This window comes from Hoplias malabaricus, chromosome 4 (genome assembly GCF_029633855.1).
Source record: "Hoplias malabaricus isolate fHopMal1 chromosome 4, fHopMal1.hap1, whole genome shotgun sequence".
In the NCBI taxonomy this organism is placed as follows: domain Eukaryota; kingdom Metazoa; phylum Chordata; class Actinopteri; order Characiformes; family Erythrinidae; genus Hoplias; species Hoplias malabaricus.
Genome location: NC_089803.1, coordinates 1,625,043 through 1,642,421, shown reverse-complemented (window position 1 = coordinate 1,642,421; position 17,379 = coordinate 1,625,043). Strand labels below are relative to the sequence as shown.

General features: G+C 39.0%; 1 protein-coding gene across 1 annotated transcript; it reads right to left on the bottom strand.

The window, feature by feature from the left end:
- Positions 1–2,164: 2,164 nt before the first annotated feature.
- Positions 2,165–7,269, bottom strand: LOC136694225 (zinc finger protein 850-like). The gene has a single exon (XM_066667618.1). The coding sequence runs from the start codon at positions 6,709–6,711 to the stop codon at positions 4,771–4,773; it is 1,941 nt and encodes a 646-aa protein (XP_066523715.1). The 5' UTR covers positions 6,712–7,269; the 3' UTR covers positions 2,165–4,770.
- Between the last annotated feature and the right edge of the window lie 10,110 nt (positions 7,270–17,379).

Below are 17,379 nucleotides of genomic sequence, written 5' to 3'. Positions count from 1 at the left end.
TAAATGGTAGAGAAAGTTTCCCTTTCTCAAACTTGTAAGTTTCAGAGTTATGAAGTTCTTGAGTTATGAATTTTTGTTTGACACTTGGAAGGGTTTTACTCCCATAGAGCTCAATGTATTTTAAGAGCGGGTCAGCATGCAGAGGCAAAAACTGAGGGGGAGAGGTGTGAAGGACATAGGCAGTCTCTAACACTTTAAAGGTAATTTTTAAGGGGGACGTCTTAATTATCCAGGGTTTCTTAAGGTGGAATTTTTTAAGAATATCTCATTCACAATATACTCTTTCTGTCTTTTTGTCTTTTCAACATTTTAAGCTTTATTTCACGTGGTCATTTTTAAAGGTGGACGTTTCAATACAATTGTGGGTTTCTTAAGGTGGAATTTTTCTTAAGGTGGTATTTAAAATGTATTGGCCATCTTTTTTTGCTTTTAAGACTCTTTTGGCCTGCGATGTGGACATCTCAATACAATTCTGGGTTTCTTAAGGTGGAATTGTTTTTAAAGGTGGAATTCAAAATGTTTCGTTTTCCATTCACGGCCTACGGAGCTCCATAGAGTCCAATGCAAACTGCTGTGGAAGAGTGCTCTCTTAACATCCCACTACCAACAGCTTAGCAGTCAACACCGACCTTGCTTTAAGCGGGAAAGACGCGGATTCGGGGACAGGGGTTTCAGCGGCGCAACATCTTGCGTTTCCTCCTGGAAATGCAGACCTCTAGTTTCATATGCTCTTCATAGTTATAAAGTTAAATTAGTGCTGGGAGGTGTATTTGTTCTGGTTCATTCTTTAAACCCTTCGAAACTCATGCTACAGTCTGGGTTTCCCACTGGTTTTCTGCTGCAGTCTGTAACTAATAGTGCAGAATGAATGCTTAGTGCCCTTGGCCATTCTCAGACAACTCCCAAGGTGTTTTCCCATCCACATCCACTCATGTGACACCAGGGTTCTGTTCCAAAGCCTAGTGAGCTCCCTAGATAGGCTGACTACATACACTATCCTCATGAGGCAGATTATTGAGACGCTGTAGTTAGAGAGTGATGGAGTCACAGCTTGTTCCCGCCCACCACACAAAACCGGTGTTTACTTTCCTCAGCGGCTAGCGTCGCCTCAGCGTTTCAGTGAAGTCTAATCTTCCTGTTTTTATCCTGATTGTAGTTACTTTTGGTCTGGGAGAAGAGATGGGAGTTGTTCTGGCGTTGCATCCTGGGACTGACTTTGCGGCTGAGGAAGTGTTCTGCCTTAAAATTTGGCCAGTGTTAGATATCTCAGTAGAGAGCACAGTGAGGTGTCTAAGAACTGAGAGTGCCCACGTGTCAGGAGCACGTTCACTGTGATTTAAAATCCTCTCTAGTTAGACAGCTAACTAGGATTAGGACAGACCCCAGGTCTGCCACAGAAGCAGTCAGAGTGAGTGAGAAGTTACACCCCTCCCCTCTAGAGCTATTTTCTCAGCACTGTAAGGCTCTAAAGCCCTGCTGGAAGTGGATGAGGGTCTCAGGGGGACGGCTGCTGGAATTAAGCATTGACCACACCTTCTCAGTGATGGACGCCCAGAGTCTGTGCACCGTTAACATCAGTGCAGGACGAGGGAGTTTCTCCAAAGTCCCTAAAGTGCTCCCACACTCCCTTCCAGTGTCTCACTGGTATTCTCACACTCAGAAACAGCTGATGACACTCCCCCTGCTGCCCACCGCAGGACGTGGGTTTCTTCAGTACAGTCCTGGTCCTCTGCTAATGATGCTGCATTGTTTATTTTTCCATGGAGACGCCACTGAACATAATTCTGTGATTCAACTCTCTCTCAGCTCAGTGTTATTTCTTTTGAGGAGTGTAAATATTTATTGTTAAGATTTGGTGAATGATCTGTGATGTGTCTGAAATTTGTCACAGTGTGTTTTCAACTGCAGTTACAGTGAATGAATGAATGTTTTCAACAGTGCTAAATAAACTGAAGCTAAACTATGACTTTATCATTATTACAAACTACATGTGTTACAACTGAAAGACTAATTTGCATTAATTAAAAGCATTTATTTGATGAAAAACCATATGAACACCTATTTTATTTATTCTAACAATAGTTATGTATTTTATATTTATGGCTAAACTAAACCTAAATTAAAGTATTTAACATGTAATTGTTTCCTGTTTTTATTAGAACTGGCTCCTTCTTCTCATCGAAAGCTGAAATCAACCCTGAAGGAAAAGTTCCAGAAAATTAATGAAGGAGTGTCTAATCCTGGAAGCTCAGCTCTTCTGAATGAGATCTACACAGATCTGTACATCACAGAGGGAGGGAGTGGAGAGGTCAATACTGAACATGAGGTCAGACAGATTGAGACAGTGTCCAGGAGACCAGCAGCACAGGAGAAACCCATCAAATGCAGCCAGCTCGTTAAAGATAAAGCCATCAGAGCTGTGCTGACTAAAGGAGTGGCTGGAATTGGAAAAACAGTCTCTGTGCAGAAGTTCATTCTGGACTGGGCCGAAGGAAAAGAAAACCAGGACGTCCTCTTCATATTTCCACTTCCTTTCAGAGAGCTGAACCTGATGAAGGAGAAAAGGCTCAGTCTGATGGAGCTTCATCAGTTTTTTAGAGACACAAAAGAATTAAAACCAAGAGACTATGATCTCTACAGAGTCCTGTTCATATTTGTGTCCTTACGACCTTTAAAAAGTACATTTTAAAAAGATTAATTTGTCATGATATCAAAAAATAACTCGAGTGACGCTTGTGGATTAAAAACAGTTTAATATCCTACAGAGGGCAAACCAAAAGCATAAACATAAAAGTCTGAAGTCAAGCCAAAAATACAAACAATCAATCAAACAGATCCAAGGAGCAAATCCAAAGAGAAAAAATAGAAACAATAGAAAAGCTCTGAATGCACAGATAAGGAAATACTCTTAAACAATCTTAACCAACACTGTATTTAAATACTCTGTCTAATGAGCATGAAGGAGAAACAGGGGTGATTGATATTCAGGAGATTTGGAACAGTGAAAAGATCTCAGATAAGTGGAGGTGGTCATGTGATACTGCTGAGGATTCTGGGAATACCATCCTTCATGTTCATTTTCAGTGAGAGTCCAGAGAGTCATCAGATGATCATAGGATGGGAATCTTTTGAGCAAGATACACATTATTGTTTGTACTCAGGACACTGTAATATCACCTGAGTGACTCTACTATAGACATAGATACAATATGAAAATAGACCAAATCATTATAATTCGACTGGTTTTGAACTTGATAAGTGATAAGCAGGCATGCACTTCATGGCGATCAGAATGAGGAAAACAGTCTGTCTGGATGTGTGCTGAGGTCCTGGTAGCACAGCCCCGTGACTCCTGTGCTCTGTGAGACTAATAGCTCTACCAACACTCCCCTAAGGGGGGGGGGGGGGCAGACTCGTCCTCAATGAGGGACAATTGGAGCTTTTCTTGCTCCTGATTGGCTGTTTCCTGTACCTTGATAGTGGCATCACATAGAATTTATGACACTTGACAAGACAAAGACTTGACCATCCCTGGTGAGTGAATATCCCAGGATTCTGAATCATACTTTGCAATATAAAAGATTATATGTTACACAAAGTAATATCATTAAGAAAAAAACAACCATGTTCTATATAATTATTAACCAACTAAACACATAGTATGTGGCTACCTTGGTTCTACATAAATTCATAAACAAAAATGACTTTAAACACATGTAAATTAATTCCACCCATTTTGATTGTCAAAACGGGATTAATTTCAGACTGTTGTGCACATGTACAACTTGTTTTCCATGAAAGAACTTTGGGATGTTTGAGTCTTTTAGAGTTAGCAGTCTTTAAAAAGGTGTAAGAGGGCATTGTGTTTCAATCAAGATTGAGTCTCTGTGTCTCTTTGCATTCTTTTCTTGACCCTGGGGGTCCTTAAGTCATAAAAAAGGGTCATTGGAGGTGGTTTTACGAGCCTGCTCTGGAGGTTTATCTCACCTTACATCTGCTAGTGTGGAGATGTCTCTGAAACGAGCTAAAGTTTGGGTACTTAAAATTAAAACTCTCAAAAAGTCACAATTTCTTATTAGGAATTAATACACATTCATCATATCATACTACATCAGATGATCATAGGATGGTAATCTTTAGAGCTAGATACACATTATAATGTTTGTACTCAGGACACTGTAATATCACCTGAGTGACTCTACTATAGACATAGATACAATATGGAAATGGACCAAATCATTATAATTCAACTGGTTTTGAACTTAGTTATAATAAATACTTTTCCACGGCACACTTGTCTTGCTGCAGTGATAAGCAGGCATGCCCTTCATGGCGATCAGAATGAGGAAAACAGTCTGTCTGGATGTGTGCTGAGGTCCTGGTAGCACAGCCCCGTAACTCCTGTGCTTCGTGAGACTAATAGCTCCACCAACACTGATCTTTCCCCTTCCAAGGGTATACAGTCCAGCCCCAGAAATAGGGAGGAATGGTGATGATGGAGGGCAGAGGGGCAGTAGAAGCTCTATACGGAGTTGTATTGTCTCTATTTGGAGCACAGCGAAACACAACAATGTCAGTGTGAATGAGAGGGTAAATAGGAGCTGTAATAGTTCATTCTGAGGTCACATCTTGAAAATAAAAATAAAAGTTCCATAAACAGTCCATGGCATCTGGTATCACACAGTTCAATCAGACGTCTCCAAATTCCCAGGCACTACACATTTCAGCTTTAAGGATATTTTTTACATTGAATTTGACCCAATACAATAATTAAATCCCAATCTCTGAAGGTAATCCCTCACTCAGTGCTAACCTTTCTGGTTCTGGGTGAACGCAGAGATGTTTCTGGACAGAACTCTGATGACTAAAACTCCTCCCACACTCTGAACAGTGATACGGTTTCTCTCCTGTGTGAATGCGCTGGTGTTTTTTAAGACTACCCTGTTCAGTAAAACTCTTCCCACACTCTGAACAGTGATACGGTTTCTCTCCTGTGTGAATGCGCTGGTGTGTTTTGAGACTATCCTGTACAGTAAAACTCTTCCCACACTCTGAACAGTGATACGGTTTCTCTCCTGTGTGAATGCGCTGGTGTTTTTTAAGACTACCCTGTTCAGTAAAACTCTTCCCACACTCTGAACAGTGATACGGTTTCTCTCCTGTGTGAATGCGCTGGTGTCTTTGGAGATTAATCTGTACAGTAAAACTCATCCCACACTCTGAACAGTGATACGGTTTCTGTCCTGTGTGAATGCGCTGGTGTGTTTGGAGACTCCACTGTACAGTAAAACTCATCCCACACTCTGAACAGTGATACGGTTTCTCTCCTGTGTGAATGCGCTGGTGTTTTTTGAGACTACCCTGTACAGTAAAACTCTTCCCACAGTCTGAACAGTGATACGGTTTCTCTCCTGTGTGAATGCGCTGATGTTTTTTGAGACTACCCTGTACAGTAAAACTCTTCCCACACTCTGAACAGTGATACGGTTTCTCTCCTGTGTGAATGCGCTGGTGTGTTTTGAGACTACTCCGTTCAGTAAAACTCATCCCACACTCTGAACAGTGATACGGTTTCTCTCCTGTGTGAATGCGCTGGTGTTTTTGGAGACTCCACTGTACAGTAAAACTCATCCCACACTCTGAACAGTGATACGGTTTCTCTCCTGTGTGAATGCGCTGGTGTTTTTTTAGACTACCCTGTTCAGTAAAACTCTTCCCACAGTCTGAACAGTGATACGGTTTCTCTCCTGTGTGAATGCGCTGGTGTGTTTTGAGATTACCCTGTACAGTAAAACTCATCCCACACTCTGAACAGTGATACGGTTTCTCTCCTGTGTGAATGCGCTGGTGTCTTTGGAGACTACCCTGTTCAGTAAAACTCATCCCACACTCTGAACAGTGATACGGTTTCTCTCCTGTGTGAATGCGCTGGTGTATTTGGAGACTACTCTGTACAGTAAAACTCTTCCCACACTCTGAACAGTGATACGGTTTTTCTCCTGTGTGAATGCGCTGGTGTCTTTGGAGACTACCCTGTTCAGTAAAACTCATCCCACACTCTGAACATTCATACGGTTTCTCTCCTGTGTGAATGCGCTGGTGTCTTTGGAGATGACCCTGTACAGTAAAACTCTTCCCACACTCTGAACAGTGATACGGTTTCTCTCCTGTGTGAATGCGCTGGTGTCTTTGGAGATGACCCTGTACAGTAAAACTCTTCCCACACTCTGAACAGTGATACGGTTTCTCTCCTGTGTGAATGCGCTGGTGTCTTTGGAGACTACCCTGTTCAGTAAAACTCATCCCACACTCTGAACATTGATACGGTTTCTCTCCTGTGTGAATGCGCTGGTGTCTTTGGAGACTACCCTGTTCAGTAAATCTCATCCCACACTCTGAACATTGATACGGTTTCTCTCCTGTGTGAATGCGCTGGTGTCTTTGGAGATGACCCTGTACAGTAAAACTCTTCCCACACTCTGAACAGTGATACGGTTTCTCTCCTGTGTGAATGTGCTGGTGTCTTTGGAGACTACTCCGTTTAGTAAAACTCCTCCCACACTCTCCACAATCATAAGTTTTCCATTTGTTTTCACTTGTCTGAGATTTCCTGTTGGATGTGTGAGTGTGGGGAGTATCCAAGGATGTTTCCTGAGAACTGGAGCTTCTGTCTTCCATATCCTCACATTTAATCCCTCCTGATCTCAACATTGTGTTATATTCCACTTGGAAATGTTTCTTGATGCACCTGTGGAAAAACTTGAACAACAGGAGCCAGAGAATGTATCCAAAGAGATGGTCTTCTGTCCTGGAAGACAATAAAGAAACAAAGATAAATTAGTTAAATTTTCTCTCCCCTGGCTCTCTGTTGGTGACCAATATTCTCCTGAATGTATTAAAACTTATAAAAATAAGTCAGTGTTGACAACTCATGGTGCAGGAATAGAGCAACATCTAGGGCTGGGCAACATAAGTGCAAATCAATATCACAATTAATTGTACATTTTACCACGATTACGATTAATGAACAATTACTTTGTTTTTGTATTTTTGACCTTCATAGTTTAGTGCTCAAATTTGCTCCAGTATTAAATATGGGAGTTTTTCTTATGTCACTGAGAGATTGTTTACATTTAACTTATGTTCAGTGTCGTCTTAATTATACTCAAAACACAGCACGTCCAAAACCAGACACTAGCTGGCCGAGTCACTTGGTCTGATTTGGCATTTAGGTTGGGTCCATATGGCAGATAGGGGCAGAATCACGTGACTACAGCTGGGTAGTGTGGAGGGAGTACATGAACACACAGTTGGGACATAACAGAATAAAAATAATCAATATAATTGATATAGACAAGTTAGCCCAGGTATCTTCAGTAAAACACGGTTTATATATGGGGTGTAAATATCTTAAACGCGTTTATCTTCAATAAAACACAGAATAAACGGGGTGTAAATATGTTAAACACATTTATCTTCCGTAATACACGGTACAAACGTGGTGTAAACACCTTAAATGCGTTTATCTTCTGTAAAACACGGTATAAACGGTTGTAGGGACTCTCTTTATTAGGAGTAGCCGCAGCCAGGAAGGTCTGGACACAAAATTCGATTATAACCCCAAAAATAACGCACAAACAGACGAGGTCCGATTAATATGAAACAATCTTTTATTTTGCACAACACCATGAAATACCTCCCTGTATTTGACCTAATCCTCCTCTACAGCTACTCCAGGAAGTCATCAAAAGTGGACCAAAACTACTAGTTATATAAGGAATAACGAGTATTCAGGTTATAAAAAGGGAAATCCCACGCCAAACATTAAAGAACACTATAAAACTACACTCTTATGTAATAATTAAAAGTACGTAAGAAGTTGTGAAAATCTGAGAGTCAGTATGAATAATTAGTCCCCTAAATACACCACAAGACGGGCAACACACAGTTTATCATCATCAGCATGGACTCAATAAAAATAGTCTGACCAGGACCGGACTGACCCGGCTCAATCTGGAAGGTCCCCAGACAAAGCCTGCGTAGGTTCCACTTCGAGCAGCGCCCGATGAACTCCTCCACGCCCGACGCTCCTCTGCCCACCGGAAAATATCACAGTCCAGGGCCGTTCACCCTTTCACCTCCGCTCCCCACAATCAACAACGGCCGCAACAGGTCCCCAGTCCGACGCGCACACACACCAGGCCCCGACCTCCTCCTCTCTCCTGTCTCAACCTGGAAGCCTCTCAAAACGCAATCGCGACCCGGAAGTCCCCTCTCAGAGGTCGCCCCCCCCCCCTTAAAAGTGTCTAACCCCACCCCTTTTCTTAATCATTCTTACACGGTGTGTACATACCTTAAACTCGTTTATCTTCAGTAAAACACGGTATAAACGGTGTGTAAATATCTTAAACGCGTTTATCTTCAGTAAAACACGGTATAAACGAGGTGTAAATATCTTGAACGCGTTTATCTTCAGTAAAACACGGTATAAACGAGGTGTAAATATCTTAAACTCGTTTATCTTCAGTAAAACACGGTATAAACGGTGTGTAAATATCTTGAACGCGTTTATCTTCAGTAAAACACGGTATAAACGAGGTGTAAATATCTTAAACTCGTTTATCTTCAGTAAAACACGGTATAAACGAGGTGTAAATATCTTAAACTCGTTTATCTTCAGTAAAACACGGTATAAACGAGGTGTAAATATCTTAAACGCGTTTATCTTCAGTAAAACACGGTATAAACGAGGTGTAAATATCTTAAACGCGTTTATCTTCAGTAAAACACGGTATAAACGAGGTGTAAATATCTTGAACGCGTTTATCTTCAGTAAAACACGGTATAAACGGGATGTAAATATCTTAAACACATCTTTATCTTCAGTAAAACACGGTATAAACGGGGTGTAAATATCTTAAACACGTTTATCTTCAGTAAAACACGGTATAAACGAGGTGTAAATATCTTAAACACATCTTTATCTTCAGTAAAACACGGTATAAACGGGGTGTAAATATCTTAAACGCGTTTATCTTCAGTAAAACACGGTATAAACGGGATGTAAATATCTTAAACACATCTTTATCTTCAGTAAAACACTGTATAAACGGGGTGTAAATATCTTAAACACGTTTATCTTCAGTAAAACACGGTATAAACGAGGTGTAAACATCTTAAACACGTTTATCTTCAGTAAAACACGGTATAAACGAGGTGTAAATATCTTAAACACGTTTATCTTCAGTAAAACACGGTATAAACGAGGTGTAAATATCTTAAACTCGTTTATCTTCAGTAAAACACGGTATAAACGAGGTGTAAACGTCTTAAACTCGTTTATCTTCAGTAAAACACGGTATAAACGGGGTGTAAACGTCTTAAACTCGTTTATCTTCAGTAAAACACGGTATAAACGAGGTGTAAATATCTTAAACACGTTTATCTTCAGTAAAACACGGTATAAACGAGGTGTAAACATCTTAAACACGTTTATCTTCAGTAAAACACGGTATAAACGAGGTGTAAATATCTTAAACACGTTTATCTTCAGTAAAACACGGTATAAACGAGGTGTAAATATCTTAAACACGTTTATCTTCAGTAAAACACGGTATAAACGAGGTGTAAATATCTTAAACACGTTTATCTTCAGTAAAACACGGTATAAACGAGGTGTAAATATCTTAAACTCGTTTATCTTCAGTAAAACACGGTATAAACGGGGTGTAAACGTCTTAAACTCGTTTATCTTCAGTAAAACACGGTATAAACGGGGTGTAAACGTCTTAAACTCGTTTATCTTCAGTAAAATACGGTATAAACGAGGTGTAAATATCTTAAACTCGTTTATCTTCAGTAAAACACGGTATAAACGAGGTGTAAATATCTTAAACTCGTTTATCTTCAGTAAAACACGGTATAAACGAGGTGTAAATATCTTAAACTCGTTTATCTTCAGTAAAACACGGTATAAACGGGGTGTAAACGTCTTAAACTCGTTTATCTTCAGTAAAACACGGTATAAACGGGGTGTAAACGTCTTAAACTCGTTTATCTTCAGTAAAATACGGTATAAACGAGGTGTAAATATCTTAAACTCGTTTATCTTCAGTAAAACACGGTATAAACGGGGTGTAAACGTCTTAAACTCGTTTATCTTCAGTAAAATACGGTATAAACGAGGTGTAAATATCTTAAACACGTTTATCTTCAGTAAAACACGGTATAAACGAGGTGTAAATATCTTAAACACGTTTATCTTCAGTAAAACACGGTATAAACGAGGTGTAAATATCTTAAACTCGTTTATCTTCAGTAAAACACGGTATAAACGGGGTGTAAACGTCTTAAACTCGTTTATCTTCAGTAAAACACGGTATAAACGGGGTGTAAACGTCTTAAACTCGTTTATCTTCAGTAAAATACGGTATAAACGAGGTGTAAATATCTTAAACTCGTTTATCTTCAGTAAAACACGGTATAAACGAGGTGTAAATATCTTAAACTCGTTTATCTTCAGTAAAACACGGTATAAACGGGGTGTAAACGTCTTAAACTCGTTTATCTTCAGTAAAATACGGTATAAACGAGGTGTAAATATCTTAAACTCGTTTATCTTCAGTAAAACACGGTATAAACGAGGTGTAAATATCTTAAACTCGTTTATCTTCAGTAAAATACGGTATAAACGAGGTGTAAATATCGTAAACTCGTTTATCTTCAGTAAAACACGGTATAAACGGGGTGTAAATATCTTAAACTCGTTTATCTTCAGTAAAACACGGTATAAACGAGGTGTAAATATCTTAAACTCGTTTATCTTCAGTAAAACACGGTATAAACGGGGTGTAAATATCTTAAACACGTTTATCTTCAGTAAAACACGGTATAAACGAGGTGTAAACATCTTAAACACGTTTATCTTCAGTAAAACACGGTATAAACGGGGTGTAAACATCTTAAACACGTTTATCGTCAATAAAACACGGTATAAACGGGGTGTAAATATCTTAAACACGTTAATCTTCAGTAAAACACGGTATAAACGAGGTGTAAATATCTTAAACTCGTTTATCTTCAGTAAAACACGGTATAAACGGGGTGTAAATATCTTAAACACGTTTATCTTCAGTAAAACACGGTATAAACGAGGTGTAAATATCTTAAACACGTTTATCTTCAGTAAAACACGGTATAAACGGGGTGTAAATATCTTAAACACGTTTATCTTCAGTAAAACACGGTATAAACGAGGTGTAAATATCTTAAACTCGTTTATCTTCAGTAAAACACGGTATAAACGGGGTGTAAATATCTTAAACACGTTTATCTTCAGTAAAACACGGTATAAACGGGGTGTAAATATCTTAAACACGTTTATCTTCAGTAAAACACGGTATAAACGGGGTGTAAATATCTTAAACACGTTTATCTTCAGTAAAACACGGTATAAACGGGGTGTAAATATCTTAAACACGTTTATCTTCAGTAAAACACGGTATAAACGAGGTGTAAATATCTTAAACACGTTTATCTTCAGTAAAACACGGTATAAACGGGGTGTAAATATCTTAAACACGTTTATCTTCAGTAAAACACGGTATAAACGGGGTGTAAATATCTTAAACACGTTTATCTTCAGTAAAACACGGTATAAACGAGGTGTAAATATCTTAAACTCGTTTATCTTCAGTAAAACACGGTATAAACGGGGTGTAAATATCTTAAACACGTTTATCTTCAGTAAAACACGGTATAAACGAGGTGTAAACATCTTAAACACGTTTATCTTCAGTAAAACACGGTATAAACGGGGTGTAAACATCTTAAACACGTTTATCTTCAGTAAAACACGGTATAAACGAGGTGTAAATATCTTAAACACGTTTATCTTCAGTAAAACACGGTATAAACGAGGTGTAAATATCTTGAACGCGTTTATCTTCAGTAAAACACGGTATAAACGGGGTGTAACACATCTTTACCTTCAGTAAAAACAGGACTTGATTTCTCTCCAACACACAGCTCTCCTCCTGCTTCTCTCTCTCTCTCTCGCTCGTTCTCTCTCACACACACACACACACACCACAACGCCCGCCCCCTCTCACACGATTGGCTGGAAAAATCATAACAGCTGCTCTCCTATTGGACAGTCCCCAGAGAGACAGTCCTCAGTCCAGAGCATCATTCCAATAGGTTGTTTTCAGTCACGTGGTTATTCCATACAGTGGGCCGGAAAATAACGTGCATGGCATGCATTTGGGGCCAAAATCGTCTTAGACCTAACGCCTGTACACCTAAAAATATGACGCGTACAGACGAAAAGTATGTGCGTGTTGTTGTATTGAGAGGTGTTTCTTTTATGTCTACAGAATGTTTTTACATCTAAAGAGGTTGTTTTCTCATGTACAGACAGCATATTTTTAGGTCTACGGAGTTTTATTTTTTTGTTTGCTTGATTTGGGGTTCTTTCCCAGACAGCACATGTATGTCCATGAGACGTCGAATTTATATCAGTATATCGCCAAAACATCGCGTTCCAATTTCGAACGTCGTGTGTGTATCACCTGTACATCGGTGGTGTGATATAAAACAGGAGCGTGATATTCATCGCCGTTGCATCGCGGCGACGCCAGAAAAGCAACAGTGAGCTCTGAATATGACCACCAAACCCAGCGCTCAATACCAAGTCCATACTGACACGAGCGATAAAGATAGGAGAAAATCCGAAGTGTTCAAACAAAGGATTTTCACCTTGACAAGTTTCGACTCTACATACAGTAGTTTTTAAAGTGGAGTGGTGGACATTCCAGTGTTTCAAGAGGGACAAATTACTTTCTATATATTTGGAAAACCTGCATTACAGAGATTAATAAAATGAACCTGGACAGATGAATAACATCAAGCAACTTTTTTTTAAAGGTATATTTGTGTTATTATTTGCTCCATCCACAGCTTGTCAGTTTATAAACTCAGAAAAACTGTCACTAGGGGTACCCTCAAGGATTTCTTTAGGGAACATAATTGTGCTTTATTCTATTATAATGGTAGATTTTAAAATTGTGTTGAATATTCATATTATATATTTTATTATATAATCCCTACACCCCATTTTATCTCCAGGACATTTTCTTTACACGGGTTTATATTTAAATATTGTAATGAAAGAATTTAATGTACCTTTGGTGAACAATACTGGACTTTAAATCCATTGCTGTAACGTTTAAAGGCACATTTACACTGTACCTTTAGTGACAATAATGTACCTCTACCATTTTTATTATTTTTACTGTGTGTAATTTGTGAGCAGGATGGAACTATTCTATTAAACATACCAAATTGCTGCTACTAAATATCTATGAATCAGCTCTTGGCTAAGAGCAGAAATAGTTATGAGTCACCAGCACAATTTCTCATGTTTTGGTACTTAACCACACATCACTTACAATTTTTGACCAGGTCTCATGAACATATTCTTCTTCTACAAGGTGTATACACATGTTTGAAGGTCTATACTGTGTTGGCCACTTTTCATCCTGTTCTTAAATGATTAGGACACCTACAGAGCAGATATAATTTTATACTCCAGCAGCACAGCTGCATCTTATCAACTTATACCACACTAACACACCACCATATCAGTGTCACAACAATGCTGAGAACGATGCACACCCAAATCATACCTGCTCTGTGGGGGTGCTGTGAAGGTATGAAGGTATACAAACAATATAGTCATTAAATACAGTACTTGTGTACAATGAGTTTGAGGTGTGGTAGAATCAAGGATGCAAGGCAAGATTAGTCATTAATCACAACCAAAATAGTCAAAGCCAAAATACTTCTTTGAAATATGTCTTCATTTGCTTGATTTGTATATTTCCTGTTATGAGGCAATGGTACATATGAACACATGAACAAATTCCATAAGAATGAATTATTATTTTTTTAATCATGGAGATACTAGTCATGAAAAATAACTATTCCCAATTATTAAAATAAAGTTCATTGTTCCTCCTTTTTAGTTTCGTGCACACAGAAAATACTGCTGGTATGAGGCAACCGACTATTGTCTTGTTAGACAGCAAATCTTATATTGTTCGATGTGAAGTTTCATATTTGTTTGGAGGTTCACTTCACTCGAAATGTCCAAGCATAAAAGGAGTCTTCAAATGGTTCTACAAAGAAGAAAGAAAGAGATTGATTTTTTTAACTTTAACTTTTCTAAATAACATTTGAATACTTGACTAAACTGACCTTAAGAATAGACAAAGTTGTGGGACTCTTTGTAAAAGCCAGCGATAAAAAGCTTGATAAATATCAATAAAAAATAAGGAGCTGGCTGCCATAAGTGAAGAATTAATGTAAATATAAGTGTCTTCATTCTATCTAATGCTTACAGGCAGTGATGAAATCCACTAAACAAAAAGGAAATATAATATATATATATATATAAAAACAAAATGTTAAAACTTTTATAATTACCAAATGTAAATACAAGTGTATGGACTAGGGTCAATAGTGCAGCAGAATCTGTCAACACCAAGTGGCAAATAGGACTGTCACAATCATGAAAATTTAGATGATGGTTATAGAAATAATTGTGAATAACTTTTCTTGCCGTGTGGTCCATGTTCATGAAGTTCATCAGAGTAGGAGTGTTGACTTAAGATCAGATCCATCTCTTATTTACTTTGACTTGCATCAAGAAATCCTGAAACTCACTTATATTAAGAAGCTTGACGAATACTGACCAATGTTGCCAGCATTAAAATACCAGCCCAGTTTGGCTCACTATTATCATCATCATCATTAAGTTATACTGTTAAAAAAATTAATAAATAAAATGTGTGTGTGTGTATATATATATATATATATCCATCCATTATCTGTAACCGCTTATCCAATTTAGGGTCGCGGGGGGTCCAGAGCCTACCTGGAATCATTGGGCGCAAGGCGGGAATACACCCTGGAGGGGGCGCCAGTCCTTCACAGGGCAACACAGACACACACACATTCACTCACACACTCACACCTATGGACACTTTTGAGTCGCCAATCCACCTACCAACGTGTGTTTTTGGACTGTGGGAGGAAACCGGAGCACCCGGAGGAAACCTACGTGGACACGGGGAGAACACACCAACTCCTCACAGACAGTCACCCGGAGCGGGAATCGAACCCACAACCTCCAGGTCCCCGGAGCTGTGTGCACTCTTAATTTGGGGCAATTGGTTCCACCTGGGCTACTCCTACTTAAGGGAAGCCAACACACACCTCAGTGCTCAGTCTTGGGTTTCTCTTTTCAGAGTGCTGTGCAAGTCTGGCTGGTATTTTGGTAAAGGCTCCTGAGTTTTCTCCTGGGTCACTCTATCTTCTTCTTCTCCACCAGAGCTTTCCCTCTGGTTTTTCTCTTGGGAAAAACCTGTAAAAATTTTTTTTAAAAGTTAAAAAGTTATCAGAGGAACAGTGTCAGGATCACGAATTACTGTTTCTGCATGAAAATTGCAACGGGTGGAGCTGGGGAATTAATGGAAAATTAAATCAATTTCCACATTCAGAATCTAATTAATGTAAATCTTGCAAATATTTATTATTTTGATGTTTCTTTTAATTCTGGTCATTCTATTTTAATTTTGTTAATGTCCTGGTGTGTGTGGGTGTAGTGTCCCTTTTTAAACTAACGATACTGAGCTGTAGTCATGTGATTCTGACCCATCCAATCTGCCACATGGAGGCAACAGAACCTAAACACCGAGAAAACTGCTGCGTCAAAAATATAGCACGTCCTGTGTCTGTCAGTTAGTTCACAATTCCAATGTAAACACTGACAAAAACAGTTTAACACAGACGTATTTCATTAAACACTCAATTCACCTGAGATGAATGTAGACTAAACACACACAAATGTTAGTGGAGTGCTACAGTGACTTGAGTGCAGCATGATTTGGTGGAATTATTGGTCATTGTACGTGTTACGAAATGTGCCTTCCACATTTAACTCATCCGTGACAGTGAACAGAAACACACGCACACACTAGGGTCAATGAACACACCTGGAGCAGTTATGTGCCTTGCTCATGGGCACTGCACATGTGGATGGTGATGTAGGAGGGCAGTGCGGTTCCTACACTCTCCCCATCCGCAATTTTCCTATTGGTCATGGGAATTGAACCAGCAACCTTCTAGTCCCAAGTCTGCTGCTTTTTCTGTAAACACAACCATTCACAGTAGAAAAAATCTTCTCTGGTTACTGTTCTACTGACTGTGTCTAGCAAAACTAAAATGGGTAAAAAGTGGCTATGATCATGGAACCATAGTTTGAACAGCATCCTGACATCAAATATAACCACAGAGGGCTGCATGGTTTTCATTCCAAGCAGGGGCACAGGCGATTCCAGTTCTTTTAATAAACTGGTCTCCAACAACTGATTAGGTGATGCTTCTACCTTAACATAATAAAAACCTGCAAGACCTTTGCAATAAGGACTAAACACCTCTGATCTATAATATGCTGAGAGTAAAAAATATAACTTAACTGTCTTTCTTTAACACATTTGACCTGTAAAATCAGTACATTCACCACGACATTCTAGAATGTTGACTGAGCCAATGGACTGAGAGTAGACTATAAGAAAGGACCAATAAGCATCCAACAGAAGTATTATAAGACCTGGATGAGTAACTGAAGGATTTAGTGATGGGAATTTCGGCTCTTATTGGGGAGCCGGCTCTTTTGGCTCCTAAATGGCTCTTTGTTTTACTTTTTGTTTTCCACTGGTACAGAACAATATTACCTACATTGTACATGACTATATGGACAAAATATTATTATTCAATATTAAAAATAATGTGTTGCAATGGCCAATAGTTTTAATGGCTGTCTTGTAATAACTCACTGATTGCACTCACACATTCAATTGTATAAATGACTGGATTTTTGTTTAAACACCTTAATAAAAAATCACTTGTAAACTCTGAAATATAGCCAATGGAACCCAAAAGGTCTGTATTACAAAATAGCTTATTAAATTAAATAATCATCCATTTCTGATTAATAAAATAAACAAATACAGTGGAACCTCTACTAACGAACGCCTATACTAACGAACTTTCCAAGATACGAACCAGGAATTTGAATATTTTTTGCCTCCACCAACGAACCATGAAACAAACCCGAGCCTCTGCCGAGCCGGAGGCTGGAAATGGCCACTGACCCCAATCGGCGAGTCTCCCAGCGCGCCCAGACTTGAGTGAGCTTTTAAGATTAGCAAATTGTAGCTTTAGAAATTTAGCATTAGTGTAAATAGCAGACATCGAAATTCGTGCTAAGTTAAGCCGTATCTGCGCTTCGTCTCCCCACATTCACCGCCTGCTCTC